This window comes from Geotrypetes seraphini, chromosome 2 (assembly GCF_902459505.1).
Source record: "Geotrypetes seraphini chromosome 2, aGeoSer1.1, whole genome shotgun sequence".
NCBI classification, from domain to species: Eukaryota; Metazoa; Chordata; class Amphibia; order Gymnophiona; family Dermophiidae; genus Geotrypetes; species Geotrypetes seraphini.
The window spans coordinates 74,890,104-74,906,465 of NC_047085.1; the positions used below are offsets into that span (position 1 = coordinate 74,890,104).

The 16,362-nt window shown below is 39.3% G+C and overlaps 1 protein-coding gene across 2 annotated transcripts in view; it reads left to right on the forward strand.

The window, feature by feature from the left end:
- Window positions 1–16,152, forward strand: part of GEM (GTP binding protein overexpressed in skeletal muscle) — a 39,855-nt gene extending 23,703 nt beyond the window's left edge. For both annotated transcript variants that reach the window (XM_033933650.1, XM_033933651.1), the window contains exon 5: window positions 14,755–16,152. In XM_033933650.1, coding sequence (XP_033789541.1) covers window positions 14,755–15,032 — 278 coding nt within the window. In that variant the 3' untranslated portion in view covers window positions 15,033–16,152. The remainder of the gene's footprint in view (window positions 1–14,754) is intronic.
- The last annotated feature ends 210 nt before the right edge of the window (window positions 16,153–16,362 follow it).

Sequence of the window (16,362 nt, forward strand, 5' to 3'; positions counted from 1 at the left end):
CTAACTGCAATGTGCAGTCCATGCCCATTCTCCTCCCATAACCCATCCAGTTCCTACTCCGTACCTTGACAAACAGTTACTGCAGTCTTCTGCTAATGGTTAATGTTCATTAAATCCTGCACAAATTGCTTAGTGTATGTTAATAAACAGGCCCCCTACAATGTCTATATTTTTCTATAGTGGCCAGTGGGTTGTAGAGAAGGAGTTTTCCTTTGGTTTGGTTATTATGGGTTATCAAGGTAGCACAGTTGAAACTAGTGCGTTTTCATTTTGGCTAGAATAACTTTCAAAAATGCATTCGGCACAACATTGCCTGATTCCGAGTGGTTTCTTTCACATTGATTTGCTAACAATTTATTAGCTTATTATGGCTTATTTCATTAGACTTTTAATATTCCTACAATAAGTGCCAAGATATCCTTAAAACCTAAATTTGAACACTGGCTATGTTAACTTTTCCAGGCTGGAGGTATTTCTAGAGATGGATGCATTTAAGCACTAATTATACATGTAAATGACTAGAAAAATGACATATGTGCACATACAAGGGAACAAGGCAAAATTCCGCCTAAGTGCAATTCTGTAAATATGTGCATATTTTACATAGTGCATATTTGATAGATGGGCATATGTGTAAGCAAAGTATGGGCAAAACTCACATGTACACATGCAATTTATACACACAACATAATACTCTGTATTTCCAGCAGCTGGATGTGAGCAGTTACACCAGCTCTATGACTAGCATAAGTGTTCAAATTATAGGCCGATGTTTCCAGGGTTTAATTTACAGACAAAATGGAAGTGGAACAATGAAGATGGGAGGAGGTGAATTAGGGGCAGAAGTAATAGGAGAAGAGGAGACAAAGTATGGAGCAGGATGGCTGTTCTCTGCTCCATTCCAGGCACAGCTTTTCTCTTCCTCTTCCCTTCAGGTTGTTTTCCCTCCTAAGGAGCAGGATGTTGGAGCTTTTGCACTGATATCAGATGCTGCACTATTTAGAGGCAGTACCAGGAGAAGCTTTACCATCTCAGTGGTTGTTTTCCCTCCTGAGAAGCAGGGAATGGGAAGCTTGCTCTGCTGTTTCTACTGACACCAGACGTTGCATTATTTAGGAGCAGTGCCTAGCGGTGCGCCACCGCTTAGCACATCACCTAAGGCGCAAGCCAAAGGTGTGCTTAACGTGCTTCTTTGGTAAGAATTACTTTGAGCCCCTCTTCAGATTCAGTATTGTGAGTCTTTTTTAACTACACTACACTTGAATGCATCAAGTGTTTTGTTTCAGAAAGTAATTATAGTTCTATACTAGTCATAATCTCTTCAAGATTCGATCATTTGAGAATATGTCCTCCAGCTAATAAGCAAAGTGTTTTAACTTCTGTTTCTATCCAGATATTTAAGACACAAGACCTAAATTTTGCTTATGATAAAAAGACTCCACCCTTATTACAGATTAATGGAGGACTAATTAATGCTAGAATAGTGGGAAACGAAACTGAGATCAGTTACTGGATTGTCCAAACAGAGCTGGACTTTGTGTTTAACAGAAACATGGCTCACAGAGGGAGATGGTGTTTCACCTAGTCAGCTCAGACCAGCTAATTATGTTTGTGTTAACAATCCTTGTGATTTTAACAGAGGAGGAGAACTTACTTTTATTTGCCGTGCTCATTTTGAGTTTCAGCAAATTCACACAAATAATTTTTACTCCACTGAATGTTTGTTAGTCGAGTCAAAAAAAATCTATGAGGATTGTGCATTCTTGTAGTATATTGTTCTCCTAATACTCAGGCTGAACATATTTCATTATTGAATTTTTTTAGAGCTTTCTCTGAAACATAGAAACATGATGGCAAATAAAGGCCAAATGGCCTATCCAGTCTACCAATCCGCAGTAACCATTATCTCTTCCTCTCTAAGAGATCCCACATGCCTATCCTATGCTTTTTAAAATTCAGACACAATCTCTGTCTTCACCACCTCTTCCGGGAGACTGTTCCACGCATTTACCACCTCTTAAATTCATCCTATGCCCTCTCATTCCAGAGCTTTCTTTCAAATTACACTTGACACATGCACATTTGTGCCATGTAAATATTTAAACGTCTCTATCATATCTTCCTTCTCCCGCCTTTCCTCCAAAGTATACATATTGAGATCTTTAAGTCTGTCCCCATATACCTTATGACGAAGACCATGCACCATTTTAGTAGCCTTCCTCTGGACCGACTCCATGCTTTTAATATTTTTTTGAAGGTGCGGTCTCCAGAATTGTACACAATATTCTGAATGAGGCCTCACCAGAGTCTTATACAGGGGCATCAGTACTTCCTTTTTCCTACTGGCCATACCTCTTCCTATGCATCCTAGCAACCTAGCTTTCGCTATTTTTCAACCTGTTTGGCCACCTTAAGATCATCACATACAATCACACACAAGTCCCGCTCATCTGTCATGCACATAAGTTCTTCGCCCCCTAAAGTAATGTAATGTAATTTATTTCTTATATACCGCTACATCAGTTAGGTTCTAAGTGGTTTACAGAAAATATACATTAAAATTATAAGTAAGAAAGGTACTTAGAAATTCCCTTACTGTCCCGAAGGCTCACAATCTAACTAAAGTACCTAGAGAATAATAAAGAAGTGAAAAGTAGAGATAGAGGAAAAATAAGAAAATAAACATTCTAATAAGACTGTATTGAACTATGTACTTTGGAAGGTAGAAGAGAGGAGAGAAAGGAACAGATGCAGAAGGAGGAACAAAAGAATTCTGGAGAAATTTAAATGATAGAAATAGAACAAAACAAAAACAAGTAGCAAAACAATGAATAAGATTAAAAATAATTCATAAACTGGAAAAAAAATAAAAATAAAAACATTGTCTTCAATCCACGGTTTCAGCTTCAGTGATGAAGTGGAGCAAGTAAGTTTTGGAGGAACGATGATGTTCCCAGAAAAAGGACTTCTTCAGGTAAGAGATTTGGTTGATAGTCCCAGGATGCCCATGTCTCCTCCTCTGCGATGGTCTCCTCTATGCATTCCTCCCCACGACACACTGCCCGTGCTCCAGCCGCTAACCTGAACGGCTTCTCCAAGGAGACTGCCCTAGATGAGGCCTGTGGTGACTGTAAGAATTCCTCTTCTGTGGAAAAGCCACCCGGTGCTGATTTTGGTGTGTGTTGGTGCCGCAGGAGCTGGGGCTGACAGGGAACCCCTGCTTTGCTGCTGCTGCGTTCCTCACAGTGCACGGATTGTGCGACACCGGCGAGAAACTCTGGAGAAAAGCCGGGCTATTGGACGCTGGGATTTCAGGGCAGAAGTTCTCAGACTCTGGGCCGGGCAAGCGTTGAACAGGCCGCTGCCGCCGGAGCCAGGTGCGCAGGAGACAGGCGGAGGCGGTGAAGAGGACCGCACCGACCACGGGGCGCCGAAGCTGGACACCGGGGGCGAGTCCCCCGCTCCAGCACGATCCATCAAGCACATCCGGACAGTGGGTCTCGCGGGAAGCTCCCTCCAGCTCCTCTAACTGCAGTCCATTGACCACAGCGCGGCATCTGCGCTGCTCTCACTTCAGGAGCCCGGTTCGATCGCTGCCTCTGGCCGCCCGCCCGAGATCTGCCACCTCCTTTCCGCTCCCAAACAGGGGCAAACTGCAGCATGCAGCGGTCGGCACACAGGAGCAAATGATTCAGACCAGGTCCTCCACAACCTCAACCAGAACAAGGTCTCAGTCTGGTCTCTCCCAGCCGCCACCACAAAGTCCATCGAACTACAAGTGCAGGGCCCCTCAACTGCCGAGCTGGATCCAACGGTCAAATCATAAAAACACTAAGTAATTTGAAAAATAAATATATAACAAAGGAAAAGAAACTCAGAAAAAGAAACTAAGATCAAAGACAAAAGCAAAAATTAGAAATCAACAATAAAAATTATAAAAGACAAAAGAAAAGGAAAAAAATAAAAAGTAGTCGGAAGGAGACGGCAAGTGTGGCAAGGACATGCAAAACCTATAGAATTCTGCTAGTGGTGCATGTAAATGGGTGTATGCTGCCTTGTATAGTATACACCCATTTACATGTTGCTCTACTAGAAAGTTCAGGAAGTCTGTTTTAAGCATATGGGGCAGCAAGGATGAAAGAGTAGAGTCATCTCTGGTCTAACCATTAAGCCCAAATGCATGACCTTGCACTTCTTAACATTAAATTTTAGCTGCCAATTTTCAGAACATTCTTCAAGCTTCGCTAGGTCTTTCTTCATGTTATTCACACTGTCCGGTATGCCTCCTTTCCCCATCCCATATGAACAAGAAGGTGCTTGTTTTAGGTGATTTTTATATCCCTACAAATCATGTAAAGAATAGTATGCAGGCTTTGTGTTTAGACACTATGATTAATCTTGGGTTTTGTTAAATGGTGAAAACTGCTACTCATCAATTGGAAAACACTTTACATCTTTTTTATTTCTCGAGATCTTACTTCCAGTTGGAAATCATTAGCTTCTAGTCAATTTTCAGGGTCAGATCACTATTTTATTTTATATTCTTATGGACAAGTGTGATCAAAATACTATGGTTAAAAGATTGTATTCTGTCATAATTACTAAAGTAAAGCAACAGTTGTCTGATCCCAATTTAAAGGAAACAGTAGCTGCATTGGTACCTAATAGTTTGAATTTGGAGTTAGAAATAGGAGTAGATGAGTGGTTTAAAGGTTTGCAATCAGCAGCAAACAAGTTATTAGATGCGGCAGAATTGTCTAATTCTTTCAAATAAAAATAATTAGTGGTACCATTCTGGATTGTCTTTATTGAGACATCAATTGCACCAATTGGAATGCTGATGGTGTAAGAAGCAGGTTTAAAAAAGCTAGAAAGTTCTATCATTTTGGGGTGCTGCATAGAAAAAGAGATCACATTAATGAGAGACAGGAGAAGGCTGATAATAATCCCCATCTTTTTTTTTATAACAGTGCGAGAACTGACCTCTTTTCCTGCAGGGCATCTAAATAATAGACTGTTGAGTATGGCAGGCTTTGCTTATTATTTCTGCAGTAAGATTAACCAATTAGTTTCTTCATCTTCACCTACTGGTTCTGGTGTTGTTGATGAACAAATAGGAGGTTTCGGTATAACTCCTGAGTCTGCATTCTTCGGCAATGAACTTTGGATTTCATGCTATTTCATGAGCTGTTGCAGTATAGTGATGTTTTGCTACCAAGCATAGTGATGATTTCCTATCCAGTCAATCTGTCTTTAGAAAAAGGAACTGTTCCTGATAGTTTAAAATAGGCAGTGATCACTCCTATACTGAAGAAGGGAAATAAATCTACAGAGGGATCTTCTAATTTTCAATCAATTTTCAATCTGTCATTGCTAACTAAGGTTTTAGAAAAAGTAGTTCTTGAACAATTAACTGACTAATGAAAAAAGGCAGCTACTTCACAAGTTGCAATTATAGACACCATAGCACCAAGTCTCTCTTGGCGTCTATGATATCTTGGCTAAGGGTGAACACGGTTACAATGCATTGTGGATTCAATTAGATCTAAGTGCTGCTTCTCTATTTATAGTTTATAGTGATTATTTGTAGCCTGCCCTTATCCAGAGCAGAGAACAATTAAACACATACAATACAGTAAAACCTTGGTTTGCGAGCATAATTCGTTCCAGAAGCATGCTTGTAATCCAAAGCACTCGCATATCAAAGTGAATTTCCCCATACGTACTTGTATTGCAAGACCTCGCTCATTTAGAACAGTCACTATACTCTTGCATTGTCAGAGAGAGAAGAACCATTGACTCAGTTGTGATATGTGTATTCTGCATGTACTTGTATTACAAGACATCGCTTGTATATCAAGTTAAATTTTAATAAAATGTTTTGCTTGTCTTGCAAAACACTTGCAAACCAAGTTACTTGCAATCCAAGGTTTTACTGTATAATAAAAATGTACCAAATTAAAGCAAAATATTTCAAGCACACAATTAGTCTACCATCTTTCAATGGTTTAAATCCAATTTTACTAATCATTCTCATTTGGTCTGCTGGAACACAGAGTTATCTTCCAGCAAAAGGTTGGATTGCAGAGTTCCTCAAGGTTCATGAATTTCTCCATTGTTATTTAACTTGCACGAGCATATGGCCCCATTAGCAGAATTACTTGAAAACTGGGGACCTACATCTCTCTCTTTTTTTTTTCTTTTACCCAATTAATTGTTTTTGTTAAGGATGACCAAAACCAGGTTTTATCTAACCTTAACAGTAAACTTGGGTCTTTGGAAAAATGGTTATCAGACTATGATTTGAATTCGAAATTAGATATACAGTATAGATATCACATAAAGGTAAGCCTTTGCTTGTTTTCCCTTCCGTGGGCAGACGTCAAATTCCTCTTAGTGAAGAAAGTTTAACTCTAGGTTTTTGCTGAGCCAACATTTTAACGTTTGACTAACAAATAAACCACATTGTTAAAACTTGTTACTTTCATTGTGATTAATACGACAGCTAAAGCCTCTTGTAACCCATACAAATCTGATCAAGCTTGTACATGCCTTTATAACAAGCTAAATTGATTATTGTAATTCTATATATGCTGGTCTTACAATTAATAGTCAGAAGAGACTCCAGCTTTTCCAGAACATCATTACCTTTAAGAGATCATGTCTATTTTTTTAAAGCTTTCCATTTGAATGTTCCTAGACCAGTGGAGGAGCGTGTGGCACGGTGGTTGGAGCTAAAGCCTCAGCACCCTGGGGTTGTGGGTTCAAACCCCGCACTGCTCCTTGTGACCCTGGGCAAGTCACTCAGTCCTCCATAGCCCCAGGTATGTTAGATAGATTGTGAGCCCACCAGGACAGACAGGGAAAATGCTTGAGTACCTGATTGTAAAACTGCTTAGTTAACCTTGATAGGCGGTATATAAACACTGAATAAACCAGATCATTTCCTCTCAGCAGTGTTTATTGAAGCTTCCTATTCTTCAAATGGTCAAGCTGACTTCAATTAGGAGGCAACCTTTCTGCTACTTGGGACCCTTACTGTGGAATGTGCCTCTTTCATTGCCCTTGGCCAAGATCCTCCCTATCCACCCCATTTTCTCTCTCTTTCTCTGGTCTTATCACTTTTAGTACAATGCAGCTGCCAGCAAAATGGACTTCTTTGGCTCACTGTCAGTATGTGCTTCAGCCTTTTTCTTTTTTAAAGCTTGGAAAAATCTCTGGCAGTTATATCTCCTGCTCCACCAATTAGAGTGAAGAAGTAGTCTAATGATTAGAGTGGTGAGCTGAAAACCAAGGAACATAAGAACATAAGAGTTGCCTTTCTGGGACAGATCAAAGGTCCATCAAGCCCAGTATCTTTATTCCAAAAATGGCCAATCCAAGTCACATGTATCTGGTAAGATCCCAAGATCCCGAAAACGTAAAACAGATTTCACGCTGCTTATCCTAGGAATAAGCAATGGATTTTCCCAAGTCCATTTTAATAATGGCTTATGGACTTCTTTTTTTAGGAAATTATCCAATTTTTTATACCTAACTAAGCTAACTGCTTTCACCACATTCTCTAGCAACAAATTCCAAAGTTTAATTACATGCTAAATGAAGAAAAATCTCCAATTTGATTTAAATTTGCTACTCAGTAGCTTCATTGCAGGCTCCCTAGACCTCGTATTTTTAGAAAGAGTAAACAAGCTATTCACATCTAAATGTTCCACTCCACATAGTATTATTGGCTAGTTTGTGAGGCAGGTCTTATGATAATATATATATCCTATTTCTTTATCTTATCTCTAGCTTTCCTATCTCTAATGGAGTTTCTTTCCTAATTTGTTTGTATTTCACTGTAAACCGTTTAGATCTGTAATATGCTTAAGTGGTATATCAAGTGGTAATAAAACAAACATATTTTATAGACCTCATCTATCTCTTCTTCAAGCTGAAGAGCCGTAGCTACTTTAATCTTTCCTCATAGGGAAGTCATCCCATCACCTTTATCATTTTTGTCCCCCTTCTCTGTACCTTTTTTAAATTCTGCTATATCTTTTTTGAGATGTGGTGACCAGAATTACACACAGTGTTCAAGGTGCAGTTGCACCATGGAGAAATACAAAAGCACGATAACATTCTAATTTTTGTTTTCATTCCTTTCTTGATAATTCCTAACATTCTATTTGCTTTCTTAGCCACCGCTGCTCACTGAGCAGAGGGTTTCAGTGTATCATCAATGATGACTCTTAAGTCTTCTCCTTAGCAGTGACTCCTAATGTGGAACCCTGCATCACTTAGCTGCCACCCTTACCTTCTTCCATCGACGGTCTGGGAGCTACTAAACTCGGGCGTGGGAAAGCACTCCGCCCCTCCCCACCACTGCTAATCGCTGAGCCAGTTGGAAGGCTCAGCGAGTCAAGTTTAATTTAATTTAATTTAAGTTCTTTTGGCCCTGCCACCCTTACCTTCTTCCATCGACAGACTGGGAGCTGCTAAACTCGAGTGTGGGAGAGCACTCCACCGCTCCCCACCGCTGCTAATCGCTGAGCCAGTTGGAAGGCTGATCATACAACTAGACCTCTCCACAGCCTTTCACCTGGTAGACCATGACATCCTTTTACAAACACTAGACTCAATAGGAATCACAGGCAAGGTACTATCATGGTTTAAAGGATTCCTTCAATCCAGAACTTACAGAGTTAAAACAAACAAAGAAAAATCAGAACCATGGTCCAACCCCTGCGGAGAACCCCAAGGATCACCTCTGTCTCCCACACTCTGCAACCTATACATTGCTTCCCTCAGCTCCTGCCTAGACAAACAAGGCCTAACCTCCTATAGCTATTCAGATGATATCACCATTCTCCTCCCCTTCGACCAACCAGCACCCTCCATGGTAGGCACAATATACAGAACACTTGAAGCAGTAGCACCATGGATGACAGAACACAAACTAAAACTTAACTCTGTCAAAACAAACTTCATCCTCCTAGAAAACAACAAAACCCCAACCTTAACAAATCTAGTAATAAACTTGATCTCATACCCCATACAACCCATGCTACAACTTCTTAGAGTGCTGATTGACAGAGGCTGTACCATGCAACCACAAATCAACAAAATAATAAAAACATCATTCGCAACTATGAGAAACCTAAGACAAGTAAAAAAATTATTCGACGGAAAACAATTCCAACTCTTGGTACACTCTCTAATCCCAAGCCTAATAGACTACTGCAACATACTATATCTCCCTTGCCCAGCAACCATGATAAAACAACTACAAACAATACAAAACACAGCCCTAAGACTCATCTATTCGCTGAAAAAATACGACCACATCACAGAGGCATACCACGACTCACACTGGCTCCCAATACAGGCCAGAGTACACTTCAAATTCCACTGCCTACTATTTAAAGCTATAAACGGAGACAGCTCAACCTACTAGAACAACTGACTAATTCTATCCACCTCATCCAGACACTGGAGAACCCACACACTATTCATACACCCACCAACCAAAAATGTCAAACGAAGAAAACTGTATGACAACCTGCTGGCCACCAGAGCAGCGAAACTGGACAGACAAATTACCAATCTGCTGATTTCGACCAAAGACTACAAAACTTTTAAAAAAGAAACAAAAATCCTACTCTTCAAAAAATACATAAAACCAATATAACACAACCAGATCTGTCCCAAGCTTCACCTGCAATACTATCTACTCCTTAGCAAATTAGAAAATGTTCAAACTATTCCTTATGTATTTCTTAATATCATGACAATTCTTATGTAATCCACCTTGAACCGCAAGGTAATGGCAGAATAGAAATCACTAATGTAATGTATAGTTTGGTTTCCTCTTTCTCACCTGCATCACTTTGTACTTGCTCATATTAAACATTAATAATAACTTTATTCTTTTATACCGCCATAACCAAAAGTTCTAGGCAGTTTATACTAAAAAGAGCTGGACAATCAGCGAAATACAATAATACAGTAAAAAAATACAAATATTTGTAAAATAGAATTTCAATAATAAAACTCACTAAGTAATAAACGTATCAAAGCGGTCTTAATTAATTTCCGAAAACTGCAATAGGATAACATAGCTTTCTGAATACACTTACCTAACCAAGATTGTTGCCTACCAGCTTGAAATTCTAGGGTCCTATCTAAGAAGGTTTTATATCTACACCCATTAATTTTTGTATAAACAAATAAATAGAAGTTTCTAGCTTCTCTTGATGGTCTAAGCAACACAAAATGAGGAAAAAGGGAAGCTGGAGACAATCCCGATATCAGTTTAAAGCAGATACAGGAAAATCTGAATAATACTCTTGCCTCCAAAGGCAGCCAATGAAGTAAACGATAATATGGACTAATATGGTCGTTCTTTTTTAAACCAAAAAATCAATCGAACAGCTGTATTCTGAATTATCCTTAATTTCCTTAGAATTTGTTTGGGTGCTCCTAAATAGATGATGTTACAATAGTCTAAAATAGATAAAACTAATGCCTGCACCAATAGTCTCCCAGTCTTGTAAGGTCCTCCTGCAATTTAACAACTTTATGTCATCAGCAAATTTAAGTATCTGACAAGTTATTCCAGTCTCTAGAGATCATTGATAAATATGTTAAAAAGCAGCGGTCCTAGCACAGACTATAACTACTACTACTATTTATTATTTCTATAGCGCTACCAGACGCACACAGCGCTGTACATTAAACACACAAGAGATGGCCCCTGCTCAAAATATCTTGCAGTCTAATTATGACAGACATATGATTTATCTTTAATCTTATCTATTGTTTTGCCTTTTGTCTTTGTTTTGTTCTATTTCTATCATTTAAATTTCTCCAGAATTCTACTGTTCAACGGCTCCCCCTTCTGCTTCTATTCCTTTCTCTCCTCTCTTCTACCTTCCAAAGTATTTAGATCAATGCTGTCTTGTTAAAATGTTTATTTTATTTTTATTTTTCCTCTAACTCTACTTTTCACTTCTCTATTACCCTCCAGGTACTTTAGTTAGATTGTGAGCCTTCGGGACAGTAAGGGAATTTTTCAAGTACCTTTCTTATTTCTAATCTTAATGTATATTTTCTGTAAACCGCTTAGAACCTAACGGATGTAGCGGTATATAAGAAATAAATTACATTACATTACATTACATTACATATGTATGTTTAAGTATGAAATTACAGAGGGAACGGCAAACAGATTTTTGTGCTTTGAAAATTGGTGAGGTTAGGACTAAAACACAGCTTTGAAGAAGTGGGCTTTAAGCCTGGATTTGAATACCGTAAGAGACCCCTGGGGAACCTACTATTTACCCTTCTCCATTGCAAATATTGACCCTTCAACCCTATTCTCTGTTTACTATCTTTTAATCAGTTCTTAATCCATAACAGGACATTTACTTCTTATCCCACAACTTTCTAATTTCCTCAGAAGTCTTTCACAAATGCCTTTGGAAATTCCAGATACACAATATTGATTGGCTCACGTTTATCCACACACAGCGACTAGAGCATTTTACGCAACTTTGAGACGCAGTAATTTGGTCATAATTAAGGTTTTGGCAACTTATTCTGTGTCATTTCTGAACTTCACAGGGCAAATAAGATGGAGCCATCAATGTGTATTTTAGGTTTCAGTACCTATGAAACTTTATAATAGTGTTAAGTACTTCTTAAACTGTATAATACTATCATGGAATCAGTGTGCAGGGACATGCAATTTGTTTTCAACCTATATTTATGAATAGTATCTGTGCTCTGCAAAGCAATACACTTCTCCCTCCGTATTTGCGGTTTCGATTATTCACTGTTTTTAGCTTGCAGGATCCTCCCCCCAAATTACATCAGCTTGCATAGAGAAAATCACAGATTCCCAGCACTTTCTTTACAGTGTTTTGCCTCTCCTTCAGGAACAGGCCAGGTCTCCCACCATGTTATTCGCGGTTTCACCATATTCATGATGGTTTTTAATAGAAAACAGCAAATAACATATGAAAAAGTTATTTGCATTTTTTCTGTATTCGCGGGTCTGTTAATCCCCTATCACAGTGAATACGGAGGGAGAAGTATATTCTGCTTCTATTCCATGTTATAATGTTTCTGTACATCACACTTTTATGTAATAAATTTACACTGACACATTAATAATATATTAAACACGTTCCTGTTAGTGACTTTGCATAAACCACAGTTGCCTATGTAGCTACCTATGTTCTTTGCCACAAAGCATTCATAACAGATGGATGGGAGGAATAACTGATAGATGTGGTCAAATCTCTGGGTATTATTTCAAATTACTTTGTTTAATTCTTGTGAGCCTTATAAGGAAAACCCCCCCAGAGCCTTTGGTGAAAAATCCCAAAATTCAATTTCAGTTATAGGCATAAAAAACCTTCCTGGGTAAACTTTACTATTGATTAAACTGTGCCCAAATCAAAGTTCTGTGATTAATAAACTGAATGAGAAACGAACTTACCTTCTGATTTTATAGGTCTTGGTTTTTTGGAGGCTTTTTCCTTCCCGCTATCCACTCTTTAAGACTCACAAGAATTAAATTGAGTAATCTACAGTGGCGTACCTAGCATATATGACACCCAGGGCCCATAATTTTTTTGACCCCCCCCCCCCACATCTGTATGAAAAACATGACTTTTTAGTAACAATCCACACGTCACACATGAATATCTAGGAAAAGGCAGCATCTTACATACTGCAGTGAGCAGTACATCAATACACCCATTGTAAAACTAAACAAGCCAGACTAGTACAGATCAATCCTAACAGAAAATCATGTTGTTTCGAAAACACAGAACACAGAAAACACCTTTGCCTAGTATGTAATCACAAACTAACTCCTCCCCCTTTTACAAAACTGTAGTGTGGCTTTTAGCCACGGTGTAACAGCTCAGATGCCAACGCTAAAAAACGCTCTACAGTTTTGTAAATTGGGAGATAGAATAAAAATACGTAGACAAAGGTTAAACTGAAGCACCAAGAAGCTGGACTCTGCATACAATGCAACATCACAGAAACAGCGATGCATCTCACCTAAAGCAAAAAATAAATAAACAAATAGAATTTTTTTTCTACCTTGTCTTCTCTGGTTTCTGCTTTCCTCATCTTTTTGTCACTCTCTTCCTTTCATCCACTGTCTACCCTCTCTCTACCCCTTCTATATGGCATCTTCTCTCTTTCTATTCTCGTTCTAGAAACTTTATGCATCCCCCTTCAATTTCTCCCTTCACCCCCATTAGTCTGCCATCCATCTTCCTCCCTTCCCTCCTCCAATGGTCTGGCATCTCTCCTCTCCTCTTCTTCCCTCTCCTCTCCCACGCTCACATGGTCAGGCATTTCACAGTCTCCTCTCCCTTCCCCCCACTTCCATCAGCATCTGCCTCCTTTCTCTCCCTCCAACCCAATTCCATGCAGTATCCTTCTTCCTTATGTCTCTTTCCCTGCAATTCCATCAGCATCTGCCCCTTTCTCGCCCTCCACCACGCTTCCATACCACCCTGACCCCCTTTCTCACCCTTCAGCATGATTCCATACCACCCTGACCCCTTTGTCACCCTTCAGCATGATTCCATACCACTCTGACTCCCTTTCTCACCCTCTATACCCTTCCATGCCACCCTGACCTCCTTTCACCACCCTACTTATGCTCCTTTCTTTCCCCATCCCAAAGATCCCGCGATGACTGCTTCTGCTCCGGATGGAAGAGGTAAGTGACATCGGAGGGGGCTGGGCTGGCAGACGCAGTTAGTTGCGGCAAGATCCCGTGATGACTGCGGCTGCCGGTCCCCCCCCCCCCCGACATCACTTACCTCTTCCGGAATAGAGGCGGTAGACGGCGCAGTTATTGCGGGACCTTCGTTCACTTCAGCTCGGCTGCCAACTCTGCTCTAAGTACGGCAGCCGCGCTGAGGTGCCGTTTGCAGCAGCGTGGGAGGTTCCGGATCCGACCGGCTGTGCACCCCCTTGGAGCGTGCCCCCCCTTGGTACGCCACTGATAATTTGTAATAAGATTTTGGATTTCTCTATTACTTTTTCCCTGATCTAAATCATGTCACAGGGTTACACATTAAGGACTAGATTCTATAAATCGTGCCTATAAAATCAGTTCCGAAAAATAGTTGTCATCCATAGAATAGCATTTAGCACTGGGAATCACGCCTAACTTTAGACATGGCCATTTACACCAACTGAAATTAGGCGCAGACCCCCCCCCCACCCGCCATTCTATAACTGTGTATGAAAATTGCAGAAACACTCCTGACTTGCCCCTGACCCTCCTGCGCCTAAATGTACATACACAAATTTAAATTAAATCCAATTAGCACCAATAATTGCTTGTTGAGTCAATTAGTGCTGGTAATTGGGATCTGCACTTTATATAGGATTTAGGGTTAATGAGTAGAATAATATTGGTGATCCTACATATCCCATTCACATAGGGCCACACTTTCACCATCATCCCTACTGTACTATAAAGCATCCAATGCTGTGTGTACCCTAATGTGGGTGATTGCCTATATTCCCTTCAAAACTGAATTATATCCTTAGAAATTAACATTAGTTACTTTGCATGCATCTGATGTGGTATCACCAGGAGTGGTTTTGGTCTCACATTTTTTCAGAATGACTTTCTGTTGTTCTTTTATTTTTAAGAAAATTAATTAAAACATCATAAAATTTTGTTTTCCATACTATGCTGTGTTTGTGTTCTATTGCTTGCTATTACAGAAGGTCGAGCCTGTGCTGTTGTGTTTGACTGCAAACTCATTGAGACTTCCGCCGCTGTCCAGCACAATGTGAAGGAGCTGTTTGAGGGAATTGTTCGACAAGTACGGTTGAGGAGGGACAGCAAAGAAAAAAACGAGAAACGTATGGCCTTCCAGAAAAGGAGAGAAAGCATCCCTAAGAAAGCCCGACGTTTCTGGGGCAAAATTGTTGCCAAGAAAAATCAGAACATGGCTTTCAAGCTTAAATCAAAATCTTGTCATGACCTGTCAGTACTTTAAAAGCTTTCAGACTTTGGACTCACCAACAGATGTTCCACTGGAGGACATCACATGACTGCTTCATGATGATAATCAATCTATATTAGATTGGAATATAACACATTTTTTTCTACTTGTGTTTTTTACAGTTGTAGTTCGGATGAGATGGTGACAGTGAATGAAAAAGGAAACTCTCTTACCTTTCAATTTTTATTCATAGAGAAAGAAATACACTTCTCTTTTTACACTAGGATGCCTAAAATTTAGCATGTATGAATAAAAAGCAATTGATTTGCTTCTGATTTTGTTTTACACATTTCCTTGGGATAGTAGCATGTAGGTTGAAAAGCAACAATTTGGGAAGTAAAGAAACCCAACCCAACAAAAACCACATTTATGCACTTTAAAAAACAAACAAACCATGTGAATGAAATTTAAGGACCAAGCTAGAAAGTGAATTCAGACCAACTGATGAGCCTGAGTTCCTTTATTCTGCAGTCCTGCAATATACATAGATGTTTCTAGATTTTTTGTTTTGCTGAGGGTTCCATCCTAGGTGTGCTATTCCACCTGTCTTCATTCTGTAAGTTCCCATGACCCAATAAAGTCTACATTAACTTGATACATTGATTCCATTACACATTAGGATGTTCCAAATTGGCTAATCTGATTAGCTGAATTGGATTTATATGCTCATAGAACATCCTATACTTCGCAAAATGTCTGTCTGGTGCCTAAAAGGCACTTTTGTCATACTTTGTTCATCTCAAGGACAGCTGCTGTTGACTTGAGTAGGACCTTGAAAAGAATAGCTCTTGTCACCAGGCCTTTCTTATTTAATCAGCACACACAATTTGATACCAAATGCTGTGGAAACTGTGGAAAAGTTGGATTTAAAAAACACATTTGTACTAAAATAGCCAAATGCAAGATGCCAATTTTCATACTGTTTTAAAGCTGAAATATTTATATAATAATTCAACCTTTTCGAAGTTTGTCTTTGCCCTTCTGTATGCTACAGCTATAATATTCTGTATTTATTGCTACTCTTTGAGAGAATAGGCATTTCTAATAATAAGGAACTTATTGTAGTGAAGGTTTCATAGCAGAAAGAAAAATTGGGATGAAAGTGTTCTGAGCATGTGTCTTTTTTCAGAAATTTGTACTAATGTAAATAAAGTATTTGACTGTACTTGAGTTACAGGCATCCTAAAGATTTTTCTTCATTGAGATATTCTTCATCTTTATACCAATTTTTCTTGGTTGATTCTGTTCCATGTAACAAAGTTGAAAAGCATAATCTGAGACAAGGGATTGGAGATCACCAAAAGCTTCATGCAGTATTGATTGT